Genomic DNA, 17,674 nt, shown 5'->3' with positions numbered 1-17,674 from the left:
TTTTTACCATAAATTTTACATAATTTTTTTTACAGTGTAGATTTCAGAGATGTTTGTCCATGTAAAACATGCTGCCTCAATGCTAGGGTGTTGAAGAGAGTCCACTCTAGTCTCTATGATATTCAGATCTCTAGATATGACTAGTGTCCTTCTTTCTTTCTATTAAGTCAATAGATTTTTTCCCCCTGCTTTATTGTCCACCATTAATCAGTAAAGGACAGCACACCTCTCGGCAACACGATTCAGATGTTATTCATGTCTTTGGCAAAACTGTGGGAATAAGGACAAATTACTTGCTGAATTTAACACAAATACAAACAAGGGTTGGAGAAAAAAATAGGCACCAAAAAAAAAAAAAGTTTTGTGAATTGTATTATTTTTTTTACATTACATTGGTTGGAGCAAGAAGCATTTTTGAAAAAATATATTTACTAATATTTTATTCTATGCACTTTGTAGAGGACGCCAAGACTAGGTTATTAAAAAATAAAAATAAAAAAAATAGACATGAAAAGGCATATATAGGCAAAAACAGTTATTTATTTTTTCATTCACCAATCAGTTCTTAGGTTTCAGGCTATTTTTAGCCAAACATTGTACAAATATGTTTCTCAACTATGCTATGAAAGATATAACAGAATGATTTGATATACTACTGTACTTAATGCAATATGTGCATAAAATGTCCATAAATTGGTTTTCCCATTTTAATCAATGCATCTATACATTGCATCTAATTTGCATATTAATGTGTTCTTGGGGCAAACCATAATGAAAAAAAGAGGTGCAACATTTTCACAGGAATATCTCATATTTCATAGGAATATTGATCTATAATTCATTGTTGTGTCTCCCCAAAATGCCTGATTAACATGATGTTTGTCCTGGTGTCCTCTGATGAAAATTATGCCCTGCTTCGTAACAAAAAGTCATATTCCGATTTGAAACCCCCATAACATTTTTCTTTGATGTTTTTTTTTCCCAAACATTATCATATTTCCCTAAGAGTGCTAAATTTGATCACTCTGTCAATATCCGTCATTTTTAAAGACCCAAGAGAGGGAGTGTTTATGATCAAACCTCTGAAAATCCCTGAATGTGCTCTGTGCAGAATCTGTGGCATGTAGGGTCTCAGAGAAACTCACTCAAATATAATGCCCTCTACAGAGGACAGCAGTCTATGCCTGGGACCCAGGAGGATATAATTATTATGCATGCAGAGTTAATAAGTTTACATTAAGTGACAAATTAACAACTGACAACTAACAATCTCAAAATATTTGTATTTTTATAAATCATTTTCTCACACCATAGGACTTTTAAAAAAGCTTAAAAATGGGGGGAAACTAAAAAGGGAGTTGTGGTCAAAATTGTATTTTTTTTTTTTTTCCATTTTAACATTCATTAAAATTTTTACTGTAAAAACAAAAAAATAAAACACAAATAAATAAATAAAAGTTGTCCAACCGTCTGTCTAATACTGCCATCTAGTGTTAAATGACTGCACTGCGGACTGTTTGAGTATTAAAGCTACAGTGTCACAAATAATTAACCGTACTGTTATACTCCACTCCACAAGTACAATAAACTGGCTACTACCAGAAATTATTATATTCTACTGTATGTCCCACGCGACATACAATAACAATGTGACATCAAATCTCCGCGACGCGCTCGTGACGTCAGGAAACAAATTATTTCAAATTAAATGTCCTCAATAGACCCCCTCCTTAGTTTATTATATTCATAATTGATTTAAAATATTTATTATTACTGTTTAATTTATGTATTATTATATTTATGTATTTAACTAACACATTTTCTAAGCGTGTGAATACGTTTTTTGTTTACTACGTTTATTAAGTTATTTCAATTAGTTAAAGAGTTCACCAAATTAAAATGCGTAATCAAATCAACTTAAATAGTTTACTTTATTAGTTTAGAAATAACGATAGCGGTCACGGACTTTTGGCGGGCGTTAGTGCAGACCTGCGCATGCGCACTCAGAGTCGTGACGTCACACATTGCGCGATCAGCGGTGGCGGGAGATTTTCGAGAGTTTAATGTCGGTCTAGTTCGTGTTCAGAAGAACTACATTGGCGAGTAAAATGTGGAACCAAGGTATGTGCTTTAGTGGTTATCTGTGTGAAACACACTCTGGCTCCTAGTTGGCTGAGTTTTGCTAAGCTGCTAACGTTATCGCGCATCCTGAGAGTCAGTCCTACTTCTTCTTCTTCTTCTTCTTCTTCTTTGGATTTTAACGGCAGCTTGCATCCTTAACGTTGCATTACTGCTATCTTCTGGTTCTAGTTATTTCTCATATACTTTAGTCCTCATATTCTTGTCATGTTTTAGTCAGAAAGCAAATCAAATATTTAATTCCTTGTTCACTGCTACTGCAGTCCATTATATTCTTTACTCCACGTCCTGTTCGGTCAGTCCTATCCTCCTCAAAACTAGCTAACAATAAACAAGAACTCCCAATTCTAGCTACTGTAATGCAGATTTAGTTAAATTATTATTATTTTAAATTAAGTATTTACACATTATGGCATATGCTGCATTCAGAGTTAAAGATTGTGGCTTCTATCATCTTCTATCCAATGTATTTATTATTTTGGGTCTGTCTCTTGAGAAAAATAAAACACAAATAAATAAATAAAAGTTGTCCAACCGTCTGTCTAATACTGCCATCTAGTGTTAAATGACTGCACTGCGGACTGTTTGAGTATTAAAGCTACAGTGTCACAAATAATTAACCGTACTGTTATACTCCACTCCACAAGTACAATAAACTGGCTACTACCAGAAATTATTATATTCTACTGTATGTCCCACGCGACATACAATAACAATGTGACATCAAATCTCCGCGACGCGCTCGTGACGTCAGGAAACAAATTATTTCAAATTAAATGTCCTCAATAGACCCCCTCCTTAGTTTATTATATTCATAATTGATTTAAAATATTTATTATTACTGTTTAATTTATGTATTATTATATTTATGTATTTAACTAACACATTTTCTAAGCGTGTGAATACGTTTTTTGTTTACTACGTTTATTAAGTTATTTCAATTAGTTAAAGAGTTCACCAAATTAAAATGCGTAATCAAATCAACTTAAATAGTTTACTTTATTAGTTTAGAAATAACGATAGCGGTCACGGACTTTTGGCGGGCGTCAGTGCAGACCTGCGCATGCGCACTCAGAGTCGTGACGTCACACATTGCGCGATCAGCGGTGGCGGGAGATTTTCGAGAGTTTAATGTCGGTCTAGTTCGTGTTCAGAAGAACTACATTGGCGAGTAAAATGTGGAACCAAGGTATGTGCTTTAGTGGTTATCTGTGTGAAACACACTCTGGCTCCTAGTTGGCTGAGTTTTGCTAAGCTGCTAACGTTATCGCGCATCCTGAGAGTCAGTCCTACTTCTTCTTCTTCTTCTTCTTCTTCTTTGGATTTTAACGGCAGCTTGCATCCTTAACGTTGCATTACTGCTATCTTCTGGTTCTAGTTATTTCTCATATACTTTAGTCCTCATATTCTTGTCATGTTTTAGTCAGAAAGCAAATCAAATATTTAATTCCTTGTTCACTGCTACTGCAGTCCATTATATTCTTTACTCCACGTCCTGTTCGGTCAGTCCTATCCTCCTCAAAACTAGCTAACAATAAACAAGAACTCCCAATTCTAGCTACTGTAATGCAGATTTAGTTAAATTATTATTATTTTAAATTAAGTATTTACACATTATGGCATATGCTGCATTCAGAATTAAAGATTGTGGCTTCTATCATCTATCCAATGTATTTATTATTTTGGGTCTGTCTCTTGAGAAAAGACATCGTCTCTTGCTCGGGAACAGTGTTGTTATTGTTAATAAGCTTAAAACTATTAAAATAATATTGAGTAACTGAAATAAAGCTGAAATAAAATGCATATATAAATGTTGCATCTACCTGAAATTAATTACTAAAACTGAAATCAAAGTAAATCAAAGCTAAATTGAAAAAAATATATAAAAATGACACTTAAAATAAAAACAAAAAATATGAAAATAAATCTAGTTCAAAATACATTACATTTAGTCATTTAGCAGACACTTTTACCCAAAGCGACTTACAAATGAGGACAATAAAAGCAGTCAAACCAACAAAAGAGCAACAATATGTAAGTGCTGTGACAAGTCTCGGTTAGTCTAGTCTAACGCAGGTGTGTTTTTAAATAAATAGATAAAAAGAAAACAAGTAAATAGAATAGAGAGTGCAAATGTTAGAGGGTCAGAGTTTTTATAATAAAGAAAAGAAGTAGTTAGAATAGAAATACAATAGAGAGTGCTAGTGTTAGAGGGTCAAGTGCTGGGATTGAGCTGGGCAGGTTGTTCCACCACGAGGGAACAGTTAAGGTAAAAGTCAGTGAAAGTGATTTTGTGTCTCTTTGGGATGACACTATAATGCACTGTTTACTTGCAGAACGCAAGCTTCTGGAGGATGAAAATATTCATTAATGCTACAATAGTATATAAATAATAGTGAAATAACACCGCTTTCTGCGCGTGTACAAATTTTGCTCTCCAGAATGTGAATGTTACTATCCCAATACCGCCAGAGGGCGTGCTTAATTAATAAAATAATTTTCATAAATGATATAAATACAAATTTTTTTATTTCATTATGCAATATATGTATATTTACTATTTCTATACGAAATGAGTCCCAGACGTTTTCTTGACTGGCTTTTGCTGACATAGACATGACATTCAGCTACTCATGTTTTCAAGTCATGTTTCATTTTAAATCTAAACGCTCTAGTCACTGTAACTGGTGCCAGTAAAGTCTGCTGAGTGATGTTTGTGTGTGTTGCGCAGAGAACTCGAGCGCAGCAGATCGTTCCCTGCACTGTGTGCCAGCTGATGTCTGCGGTGCAGGCGGAGGACGTCTTTAAAGTGGGAGAGGTAGAGATCGCACAGGTGAGTCTGATCTCTGTAATGCAAGGTCACAAGATGTCTAGGGCAGGGGTCCTTAAATAGCGGACCGCGATCCGGTTCCAGACCCAGCTTGGTTCCAACCGCGCCGTGAGACATAATGACAACTGTAGCACCATTTTACTAAGTCGTGGCCTAATGGTTAGAGAGTCAGACTTGTAACCCAAAGGTTGCGGGTTCGAGTCTCGTACCGGCAGGGATTGTAGGTGGGGGGAGTGAATGTACAGCGCTCTCTCCCACCTTCAATACCACGACTGAGGTGCCCTTGAGGAAGACACCGAACCCCCAACTGCTCCCCGGGCGCTGCAGCATAAATGGCTGCCCACTGCTCCGGGTGTGTGTTCACGGTGTGTGTGTGTTCACTGCTGTGTGTGTGCACTTAGGATGGGTTAAATGCAGAGCACTAATTCTGAGTATGGGTCACCATACTTGGCCACATGTCACGTCACTTTCACTTTCACTTTCACTTTACTGTTTCAACACTTAAAAATAAATAGTGTGTCAAAGCAACGGAGCTGTACACTCTACAAGAGCTCAGGCTCATTTATGGTAATGATTTTTCAGCGCTATATCCTCTATAATTAGGGCTGGGCGATAAAACGATAATAAACATCACTAGGGATGCACCGGTTGACCGGCCATTAATCAGAACCGGCTGGTTTTTGCTCCTAACGCGTGATCGGCAACTGGCCGTTTTTATTTTTTCTTTCTTTTTTTGGGCCGATTTTTCTGGATTACATTGGAATCTTTCGCAAACATGTCATTTGTGGGAATTTCTGGGGAAGTCTGCTTATGGAATTGGGCGACTTTTAAACTGTTGCCGTGGGTTAAAGGTTTTAAATGTTTCTTAAATTACATTTGACTGAAATGCTTGTATTGAAACATTTTGCATTCTACCTATGATAAAACTGTGCTAGGTTTTGTGAAGGAGGGCCACTGGTAGGAAGCTTTTTAGCTGTGTTTTTGATAAATATGCATAATATGTATTTTAGGAAAGGAAATGATATTGAGTTTTGATATTTGGGATATGGTCATTGTGCTAGTTTGGGCGCTACTATAACCAACAACCAATCTAATTTAAAAACAAAAACTAAATGTCAGTACCATATATGTTTGTATTGAATATGCTTACTGCGCAGTTATCGTTGTTAATTTCAGATGGTTACAGTTATTGTTTTCAATAGCCAAAAGCCAGTTTGGCCTGTTAAATACCAAATAAACATCTTGTTTATGTATACTTTCATTCTTTCTTGTTTGTTGCTTAAATGGATCCTATTATGCTTTTTCACTTTTTCAACTTTAGTTAGTCTGTAATGTTGCTGTTTGAGCATAAAAAAGATCTGCAAAGTTACAAAGCTCAAAGTCCAATTCAAAAGGAGATATTTTATTCAACAGAAATCACTTCTCAAAAACTACAACGAACGACTCGTTTGGACTACAACGCATATTTTCCGGGATTTGTGATATCACAAATATCGACGAATGGGACGAGACCTGGTTGAGCTGCACTAGAGAAGGCAACGAGTGTTATCACTGTGTCAGAGACACGCTAGCTTTCCCAAGGCAGACAAACTTAGAGTGGTTACAATCATCCGGGTTTAAATCGTGCTGCCGCCTGCGAGCTTCAGTGTAAATATTGCATCAAAATCAAATCAATTTGAGCGTGACATAGGACCCCTTTAAGAGAATTAAACAACATCTTAATTTGAAAAAAAAAAAACATTTGTAGATGGTAAAGAAAGACAACAAAAACTTTGAAATTAGTAGTTAAATTTGTTTTCTGCTCATGATGAGAGCATTTTGATTACTATATATGTTGTTTGTTTTAAGTAGATACTTATTTTAAGCAAAATAAAAGAAATGGTCCAGACTTCAACAGGAAACCCCTGAATCCCCATACAGTACTTTTCTCAGTCACATGACCTACATATCCAAATGCAAAAATAATAATAGCCTGATAAAACATCTGATCTTACCTTCTAATATTCATATCCAACTGGGCTCAACTGATAAAATGTTTGGTTCTTGGGGGATTTAGTTCTCAGAGCCCAATATCCTCATCTTTGATGACTATTTTGATGGATTTTTGTTTTCTTTTACAAAGTACTATTGCTGCCCAGATAGAAATTCATAATTATTCCAAAAAAGTATTGTTCGCACCTCTAGGATCTTTCATTGAATACCCCTGATCTAGGGCCTCATTTACACCTGGTATTAACTAGGGGTGGGAATCACCAGAGTCCCCACGACACGATATTATCACGATACTTGTGTCATGATACATTATTGCGATTTTAAATATATTGCGATATATATTGCAGTTTATTACCTTTTTCCAACTTCAAATTATGTCCCCAAAGGAAAACTTTGGCAACATCTGTTTTAACTAAAAACAAACATTTCTCAGTTTGTTTATCTCACTTAAATTTTATTGCTGCAGTGCAAAATGGGATTGTCAAGACCTCACCAGAAAAAAAACTCAACACCACCATCTAGTGGACTGTAAAGAAATTGATTTTATTATTCTACCAAATAGTATAATAAAAGATCGATACTTGGCATCCGTGTATCGATACAGTATTGACGCGTAAAATATAGCGATACTATGCTGTATCGATTTTTTTCCCCCACCCCTAGTATTGACTCTTTCTCCGCCATTCTCACTGTTATACAGTGTTACCTATTAACACATCTTCTGAAAGAGTACTGAATCTCCAGATCAAAGCAGCAGAAACAAGCGATTGCATTAAGCAGATGCATATGTAAAATAACATGATCATCAAACGTTAAACAGCATCTAAAACAAAACTGTATTGTTAGCGAATGAAATGTCGACCCGGGAAGTGATTTTAAGACTGAAGCTTTTGGGGTGTTGATGGAAGCGATCGACTTCATCTGTGTTTGCATTATCGCTCTGAATCCGATCCGGGTGTAATCTTTGACAAAAACACGATTTTTGTTAAAAATGTTGCTTTTTTTATGAAACTACCCGCATTCAGTTGTCAAAAAGAGAATGCATGAAGCTAGAATAAAACAAGTTTTTTTTATTTGTTTAAAAACAGAGGCTCTGTTCTTTCTTTTGGCATTGCATGGTCAGATATTCATACAACAAAATATTCTGGGGGCCAACTTTTTTTTTGTAAAAAATGTTAACTAGACTGTGGCGGCCTGCGTGTTTCAAAGCGAAGTGCACACTTTGCTCACGAGATCCGGGGCCAGTTGCATAAACATAGCCACTATTTTAAGACTGGAACTAGTTTCACCAACTTCTGAGATTCAGATTAAACCAATCTACCTTTCTGTAATTGAATTAAAAAAGTTATGACCAGTCTTGAAGAAGAAAAAAATATTAGATGACTAACTTTTTAAGACTAGTCTGAGCAGTTTATGCAGCCGGCCCCTGGTGTTTTCCACGGCTCAGTTCACAGTGAATGTAGTGAACTCTTATTTCTGCCTGTGCTGTGCGTTTAACGCATCTGGGAACGCAATGGGCATCAGTTACGCTTTTTCACATTCGGATAATTTTCTACATTTTTAATGAGCAAATGATTACAGTATTTCACTAGATCTGTAATGTGTTGGTCAACCTGTTTTCACAGAAGCTGGAGTTTCCGGCAAAATAAAAGCTCAACTGCAGTTTTCATCAAAATAAAAGCTATGAAGGTAGAATGACGTCAAAAAGATTTGCCAGTCTTATGTACACTTCCACAACTCTTACCCTGTGTATGCAAATCTTTTTGACGTCATTCTACCTTCATAAAAAGCTCAAGGGTTCATCTCTTGCAAGCAGGGCCTACAATTAACGGAGCGCACAGAGAAAATACTGCACAGGCACAGCATGCTTGCGGTTCACGATGCTCGAAATATTGGAAGAAAAGTATAAAATATTTTGAACAAAATGCACCGGACAGATGAATTTAACTTTTTAAAATATACAAAATTTCGGTCCCACAAAATCCTATGGGAAACACTGGATCTCTTTTAGTAAATCAATCTCACAGGTTTTAAGAGCAAAAAGATTTGGATAAAATATGTCTTTTAAAACAGTGTGCATGTGTTCTGTGTACCGCCTGAGGACGATGTTTGTGGTTTGTGTATCACAGGACCACTTCTCTAAATAACTACCCTTAAAATAACACAATGCCACAGTATCTGTGTGAGAGGAGAGACCAGATGAAGTCATGATGTTCCGAACAGATCACACATGAACAAACTCACCGCTTTTATCTTATTAAATAAATGCATGTTTTAATCACGACTCTGTCAAGTATTTTTGTATATATATTTTTTTTTTCGGTAGAGCTGCACAATTGATTGTATTTTAATTGTGATCATGATTTCTGCTTCTCTCCTTTAAGCACAATCGCCTGCAATTATTTTCACACTGGTTATTTATCCTGAAAACATTTCATTTCGCATTTGTGTTATCTTGCATCGTTAACAAGCCTCCACAAGCATTCATGGTTGCGGTTGCCAGATATCACAAGTTTAAATCCCCCAATAAAAGCTTATCTCTTAAATCGATACATTTTCTGGCCAGTGGTTTACTTAATCTTCCCAACCTTGCAAACATGTTCACGCATTCTCTGTACATTACAGAAAAACCACAGATGATCTGCAAACAACTGCAAACATGTATGAAAGTGAAATGAAAGTGTCATACAGGCAGGGTGTTTTGTTTGCGCTGACAAAGTCTGTTCCTAATGATAAAAAATTATGAACTGAATGCACTACATTTGAAAAGTAGAAAATAGACTAACTTCCAGCCAAATTCAAAATATGAGAAGATGTGTTAAACAAGTTTGCCTGCATCACTTGACAGCTCTGAAAAGTAGAATAATCTGTCTTCGCATGAATACCTCTCTGTGTCGAAGTGCGCTGAACATAAACACCTGGGTCATAATGATGAAACAGGAAAGTAGTTCTGCAAGCAGTCATGGCTGATACACTTATGGAAGCATTTTCTCTAGTATGTTTACACATAAGACCTTTATTTATGTATTTTTTGTCTGGCTTTTTTTTTGTCTGACGCTGTCTAGGTAACTATTGTTGGTGTGATCAGAAGCACTGATAAATCCACAATCAACATCCAGTATAAGGTGGATGACATGACGGCGGCTCCCATGGATGTGAAGCAGTGGATCGACACAGAGGTACTGCTTTAGATGGGTTTGAGCATTGTTTCAAGAGTTGTAATCATATTGAAATGGGATTTTTAGGGAACAAAACAGGGTTATTGTAGTTAACTGAAGTTAAAACCATTAACAATCATTTTCGTTACTTGAACATTTTTATATAAATAAATACATTTAAATATATATATATATTGTATATATGAAGAGTTTATTTGTAAAAACCGATAGACGCCACTTTAAAAACTGATACTTTTCTTCAGGATTCTTTGATGAATAAGGTTAAAAAGAACAGCATTTATTTAAAATAGACATACACTACATTTCTAACAACATACACTACATTTCAAAAGTTTGGGGTCAAACTTTTTTTGAAATAAATTAAAACTTTTATTTAGCAAGGATGTGTTAAATTGTTGTTGTTAGAAAATATTTATATTTTGAATAAATGCTGTTCTTTTTAACTTTTTATTCATCAAAGAATCCTGAAAAAAGTATTGCAGTTTCCAAAAGCACAACTGTTGCCAACATTGATAATTCTAATAATAAATCAGCATATTAGAATGATTTCTGAAGGATCATGTGACACTGAAGACTGGAGTAATGGCTGATGGAAATTCAGCATTGCATTACAGAAATAAATGATATTTTAAAGGATATTAAAATAGAAACCATTATTTTATATTGTAATAACATTTTGCAAGATTACTGTTTTTTTTCTGTATTTTTTATCAAATAAATGCAGCCTTGATGAGCAGAAGAGACTTCTTTAAAAAACATTACAAGCCAATCTTTTGACCGGTAGTGTATGTGTGTATGAGTATATAAAACACCAGTATGGCCCTCGCTCGTGTGTTTTTCCTCTTTCTTCAATGCAGTTTCTCCTTCACAATGTATTGAACTGATTGTTTGGTCTCATTGCAGAATAACCGGTCTTTGGTTGCGTTCAGCGTGCGAGTGCTGGAGGATATGAATGAAGTCACTTCACACATGCTGGAGGTTGTGAACGCTCATGTGCAGCAGAGCAAACCACAGAAGACGGTGAGACTAGCCTGTCCTTCTCCCTCGACACTTCTGCTTTTCACTCGCTCATGCTGTAGCTCACAGCTAGTCATTTATGACATCTTTAGTCGTACAGGGATGGTTACTCATGAAACCGATACAGGGTTCCTGCGGGTCCTCAATGTCTTGAAATGCACGGCTCAGAATTTAAGCCCATAAATAAAGTCTTAAATATCTGAAATGATTGAAATATCTGAGATGTTGAATGGAAGATTTGCATAAATCATATATAATATGGGACAGTATAATAATTAGGGTTCTATAAAATCCATTTTATGTCTTCCCAAATTCTGTGTTTTCCATTTGTAATTTTTCTGGATTCAGTTTTAATAATCAAAAAAGATATCTAATGATTTCAATTCATAACATTTTAACAATATTAGTGTCCTATGAAATTAAACTGCATTATTGTTGTTACTACACTGAGAAGTCCATTCTACTGTACAGTTCTGTCATTAACTTTTATTTTGATGGGCTATCGAGTTTCTGTGTGTGTCTGATGCTAGTTTTCTAACTCCAAACTGTGACACGTTGAACATACAGACTTCACTTTTAAAGTGTAGACTTTTTGCGCTGTAATTTTTACAGACACTAGTCCATATCATGATGTAATCGTACAGCCCTACGTTTCATTTATGACCCTGGACCACAAAACCAGTCATAAGGGTCGGTTTTTTGAAATTGAGATTTAGGCCTATATATCATCTGTAAGCTGAATAAATAAGCTTTCCATTGATGTATGGTTTGTTAGGATAGGACAATATTTGGCTGAGATACAACTAGTGTTGTCAAAAGACCCGGTACTTCGCTACCAAGTCGGTACTAAAAAAATGAAAACGTTACAGTACCAGGTTTTTTTAAGTACCGCCGAGTACCCGGTCAACCCGGTTCTTGATGCGCTATTCGAAAGGTGCGCAGATGCGCTCTCTTCACAAAAGCACTGAAGACGGCAACATCAAAACGAGGAAACACACCAAACTAACAAAACACTTTAAAGACACCCAGATCAAATGAAAGAGTTCAAGCAGTCAAGTTTCATTTTAATTTTTAATATTGGTGTTTCCCATACATTGATTTATTTGAGGCGGCCCGCCACAACATCAAAATGGTGCGGGTGTTTTTATATCTCTGTATTTCTGAAGGAAACCGACTGTTTTCTGACAGAAAATTATGGATGTCATTTTCATTCCATCTAGCCTGTAATGCCTGATAAAGCAGCGTTTGTGAGCTGAGTGCTGCTTTGTGTACAGCGTTACTGGGTAAACCGCTATCTCTCCTGCTCTACAAGCGCCTCCTGCTGGCAGAGAATGATTTTGCATATATATGCCGCCACAAATAGAGTGCAAGTCTGGGGGAAACACCGCTTCTGTTATGAATATTATTCATTATTTTAATTTTAATGTCGGATTGAAATGAATGCTGTTATTAGAGTAGCTAATCGTTAGCATAAGCGCGGCTAACGCTAATATAATGAACATTAGAATGAAGTTTCTTTATTAGCTATTTAATGCTTCTATAACTTTTATTCGGGTAAAAAAAACAGGAGGACATGATGATATTTACTATTTTTACACACCAGAGGCTTTTAAATGAATTGTGAATCTAAAATATGCGTGTTAGAGAATGTACAAATGGTTAACATTGTGTCATATCAGTCAGAAAAGCAGTTCTGGGCTTTTTGATTTTTTTATTTAGCTAACTTAGTTGTTATTCTTGGCTGAATAACTCTAGGTTTTCAAAAGCCCTTTAAAATTAAATATGTGCACAGTTTGGATTAAATTAAAGTATAGTCCAATTTTTTAATTAGCTTGTTTTTGTGTTTTGCTTTGGTACCGAAATTGGTACCGAGAGCCGTGGATTTTCACTGGTATTGGTACCGAATACTGAAATTTTGGTACCGTGACAACACTAGTACAACTATTTGAAAAACTGGAATCTGAGGGAGCAAAAAAATCTAAATACTGAGAAAAACATGATCTTTACTTAATATCCTAATGATTTTTGGCATAAAAGAAAAATTGATAATTTTGACCCATGCAATGTATTGTTGGCTATTGCTACAAATATACCCCAGCGACTTAACACTGCTTTTGTGCTCCAGGGTCACATTTATTCTTCCAAAATCATAGGGCCCTAAATAATAACAAAATTAAATTTTGGAATATAATATTGAAACCCATAGGGGAAAGCAGCAACATATTGACCTGGCCAATATATATCTCATTATTTCATTGTTTCATTACTGTTTTGTCTGTTGTGGCTGTGTTTGATAATCGATGCTCTTTCATTTATAGATGGGAGGAGGCGGAGGAATGAACGTGATGCCTAGCATGAGCAGCATAGGCTCCACAGGAAGCTATTCTGGCGCTGGTATGATGCTAGTCAATGTTAGTTTGAGTGTCAACCAGAACCAAGTGAGTCAAAAATGCTTCATTGTACAAGAGTTGAACGGGGCATAATGTGTGTGTGTGTACACTGTGTTAAAAAGTTTGGGATCGGTTAGGTTTTTAATGTTTTTAAAAAAGTTTCTTGTGCTCATCAAGGCTGTATTTATTTGACCTTTGATCAAAAATACAGAAAAAAAAAACTGTAATCTTGTGAAATATTATTGCAATTTAAAATATATCGGTTTTCTATTGTAATATATTTTAAAATGTAATTTATTTCTGTGATCAAAGCTGAATTTTCAGCATCATTACTCCAGTCTTCAGTGTCACATGATCCTTCAGAAATCATAATAATATGCTGATTTATTGTTAATGTTGGAAACAGTTGATGTTGTTTTGGAGTCTGTTTTTTTTTTTTTTGTATGGATTATTTGATGAATAAAAAGCTAAAAAGAACAGCATTTATTTAAAATAGAAATCTTTTGTAACAATATATACACTACCATTCAAAAGTTTGGGGTCAGTAATTTTTTTCTTTCTTTTTTTTTGAAGTAATGAATACTTTTATTCAGCAAGGATGTGTTAACTTGATAAAAAGTGATAGTAAAGACTTAAATTGTTTGAAAGGATTTCTAAATGCTGTTCTTTTTAGCTTTTTATTCATCAAAGAATCCTGTAGAAAGTATCACAGGTTCCAAAAAAATACTAAGCAGCAGAACTGCTTCCAACAGCAGTGTGTGTGTGTGTGTGTGTGTGTGTGTGTGTGTATACAGATGTGGTCAGAATTTTATATACACTTTGCAGTATCTGTAAAATGTCAATTATTTGACCAAAATAAGAGTGATCATACAAAATGCATGTTATTTTTGATTTAGTACTGACCTGAATAAGATATTTCACATAAAAGACGTTTACATATAGTCCACAAGAGAAAATCATAGTTGAATTTATAAAAATGACCCCATGCAAAAGTTTACATACGCTTTGTTGTTACCTTTATGATCCACACCAGTTTTTTTGTTTGTTTGTTTGTTTAGTGATAGTTGTTCATGAGTCCCTTGTTTGTCCTGAACAGTTAAACTCTCTGCTGTTCTTCAGAAAAATCCTTCAGCTCCCACAAATGGTCTTTGGTTTTCCAGCATCTTTTGTGTATTTGAACCCTTTCCAACAATGACTGTATGATTTTGAGATCTGAGGACAACTGAGGGACTCGTACGCAACTATTACAGATGGTTCAAACGCTCACTGATGCTCCAGAAGGAAAAACCATGCATTAAGAGCCAGGGGTGAAAACTTTTGAACAGAATGAAGATGTGTGCATTTTTCTTATTTTGCCTAAATATCTTTTTTTTTTTCATTTAGTACTGCCCTTCAGAATTCAAATTCAAGAAATGTTCATCTCCAGGCTCTTAATAATTAACATTTTTATTTGTTTATATATAGTTCATGACTGTGTGTTTTGCTGATGTGGATTCTGGTCTTTGTGCAGGTTTTGAGTCTGATCAAGAGCTGTCATGAGCCTCAAGGCATCAGCATGCAAGACCTGAAGCAGAAGCTGAGCAGCATGAGCGTCACAGTCATCAGGTACAGACCTCTCCTCCTGGGACACGTCTCTATACAGAAAGGGCTATTGTAGTGGACCTTAATCCAGAAAGGGATCTGACGTTTCGCTTCCTCTTTCTGAGTTTCAGTTTATCTTCTTTTAAGCCAAATGAACTTTGAGAATAGCACAACCTTTATTTCCCTGAAGAGGCTTCCTCTATTCTGTCATAGTTAGGTTCACGAGAGATTTTGCATGAACTTGAGCCAAGTTCTCATCATATTTGCGACTCAGTGGTTTGTTTCCTAATCTGAGGCTGACTCTGTTCTTGCGTAGAAATTGTATTTCAGGATCTTTCTGCTTTTAGTTCCGTCTTTAACAAAGTTCATAGTTTTGCATTTAATTTCATTTTTATCTTTTATACTATTTTCAAATTGACTTCAGTTTAGGTTTTGTTAGTTTTGAAGCAATGAATTTGTAAATTACAGTTTTGTTTTTCTTTAAAGGGGTCATGTTAGAACGAGCCGTTTTAGGAGGGCGTGGCAGAGTCTTAACTTTGATAAAGAATATCTCTTTGGTTTTGAGACTTTAGTCTTTGCAACTTCAGGGATCTTATCTATTCACGAACAGCTTGTAACACTCCAAAGAGAAAGGAAAACTTGAAAACCCATCATATGACCCCTTTAATGCCCTTTTTTTTTTTTTTTGTTAATTCTAGTTAACCTTCATATTGTGTTTCGGTCATTTTGACACAGAGAGGATTTACATTTTCCTGAAAATGCAGGTTAATGTTATCGCAATGGACTAAAACTTTACTGACTTTGCTCACACTGGGTTTAAAAAAATAAAAATAAATAAATAAAAAGAGAATTTTTGATGCACTTGTGGTGTTCCCGCTCAAAAATGACCAGCCTACAAAAAAATTGCTTCTGAACTTCTTAAAAATATTGGATTCAATCTTTTTATCAGCTTGGTTTCTTTCAATTAGCACAGGTTTTGTATTTCTCCTTTTTTTTTTTTTAAAAGGTCCTTTTATAGGCCTCATTCACCTGAGCTTTTGCATCTCAGTTTTTGAGTGAACATTGCCAAAATTATCCACAAATAATGTTTTTTTTAAGAAATACAAAACCTGTGCTGACCAAAAGAAAACAAGCTGACAAAAAGATCAATTTCCAGGATTTGGTGATAACATAATGAGACATTTACAAACACAAGCTTTCAGCACAACATAAAGGTTAAATAACCACTTGAAGAACAGCACGTAGTTTTTTTTATGTCTAAAATAAGTTAAACCTTTTGAATATAAAGTCATCTTTAAACCACAAGAGATGTACGTGCGCATCAGGAAGGCGTCTTTATTAAAAGAACTGACCACAAATAGCTCTTTAGTGCAGTTCTTGGAGGTACAGCAACTAAAACAGTCCAGCTCGACTCTCAGAACTTGATGTTCTGTTCTGCCTTTAGCTGCACACAGATTGTAGCAGTTAAAATATCCATCTCAGTAGATAATAATGCTGAGGAAAACGGCAACAATTGTTTCTCTCATTTAAATCATAATGGCATTCTTGAAAGTAATGCCTTTTTCTCAATTCATTTATTACTAAGCCAGCTGTCTGGCTGTTATTTTACTTTAGGACCCCTTAAGCAGAAACATGAAAAAAAAATTCAACAGTGTACATAAATGTGTGAAAAAAGCGCAGTGTTTACCGCTTCTGAATTCTAACCTAGTGAGGAGAATGAGATGAGTGTCAGCAGCAGATAAGATCACTAAACTGATGATAAAGTGTCACCCGCATGAGAAAACGACCAGACTAAGTGATTATTAAGATGAATCCGCTATTGCTGTCCAATCACATGTACGGTATTATAGTACGATTTCTCATAACTGCACGTCTCATTGCTTACAGACAGCAGCACATTATTTTCAGCTTTCAAACGCAAGTGACATTCTGTTCATGTAAAGATTTTTTAGTAAATCTAAAGTCACAAAAAGCGATAAAACGGTGAAGCTAGGGCTGATATAGCTAAAAAAATGTATCACGATATAATGCTTCATATCCTTCGGTATCGATAATTATTGAAATTTTTTTATAACCTTTCTTAATAAACAGAGAGCAGTATAAAAAAAGGTTTAAATTTAACCACTGTATTTTTAATTTACCCAATTTATTAAGACAAACAACAACTTATTTTAGTCTTAACAAACAAAATCACAAAATTTAAACACATATCTCCTTTCTTATATTTTATATGCAGATTAAATAAGTGTTTTGGAAACTTTTGGCCCATCTCCTGAGGGCACAATGAGCAAAATAATGCACCTCATTAAACGGTTTATTCAATGCAAAGAAAACAACGGCTGTCTATAAAAAAAGTACATAACATCTAAACTAATATTTATAAATCTAATATGACTTCATAAATTGCATAAACAATAATGAACAAAACAGCATCAAGTATTTATGCATAGCTTAAAGGGGTCATATGATGCGATTTCAATTTTTCCTTTCTCTTTGGAGTGTTACAAGCTCTTGGTGCATAAAGAAGATCTGTAAAGTTGCAAAGA

At 35.2% G+C, this 17,674-nt stretch overlaps 1 protein-coding gene across 1 annotated transcript in view; it reads left to right on the top strand.

The window, feature by feature from the left end:
* Positions 1 to 4,849: 4,849 nt before the first annotated feature.
* The window catches only part of LOC107689013 (replication protein A 32 kDa subunit-like), a 15,113-nt gene continuing 2,288 nt past the window's right edge, over positions 4,850 to 17,674 (top strand). Inside the window, exons 1-5 of the mRNA XM_016486884.1 lie at positions 4,850 to 4,972; positions 10,027 to 10,140; positions 11,044 to 11,160; positions 13,476 to 13,595; positions 15,058 to 15,152. Of these exons, the coding sequence (XP_016342370.1) occupies positions 4,850 to 4,972; positions 10,027 to 10,140; positions 11,044 to 11,160; positions 13,476 to 13,595; positions 15,058 to 15,152 (569 nt within the window). The remainder of the gene's footprint in view (positions 4,973 to 10,026; positions 10,141 to 11,043; positions 11,161 to 13,475; positions 13,596 to 15,057; positions 15,153 to 17,674) is intronic.

Source organism: Sinocyclocheilus anshuiensis, unplaced genomic scaffold, assembly GCF_001515605.1.
Source record: "Sinocyclocheilus anshuiensis isolate Anshui unplaced genomic scaffold, SAMN03320099.WGS_v1.1 scaffold181, whole genome shotgun sequence".
Taxonomy (NCBI): domain Eukaryota; kingdom Metazoa; phylum Chordata; class Actinopteri; order Cypriniformes; family Cyprinidae; genus Sinocyclocheilus; species Sinocyclocheilus anshuiensis.
Note: the sequence above shows the minus strand (reverse complement) of the source record. Positions and strands in the feature narration are given on the sequence as shown.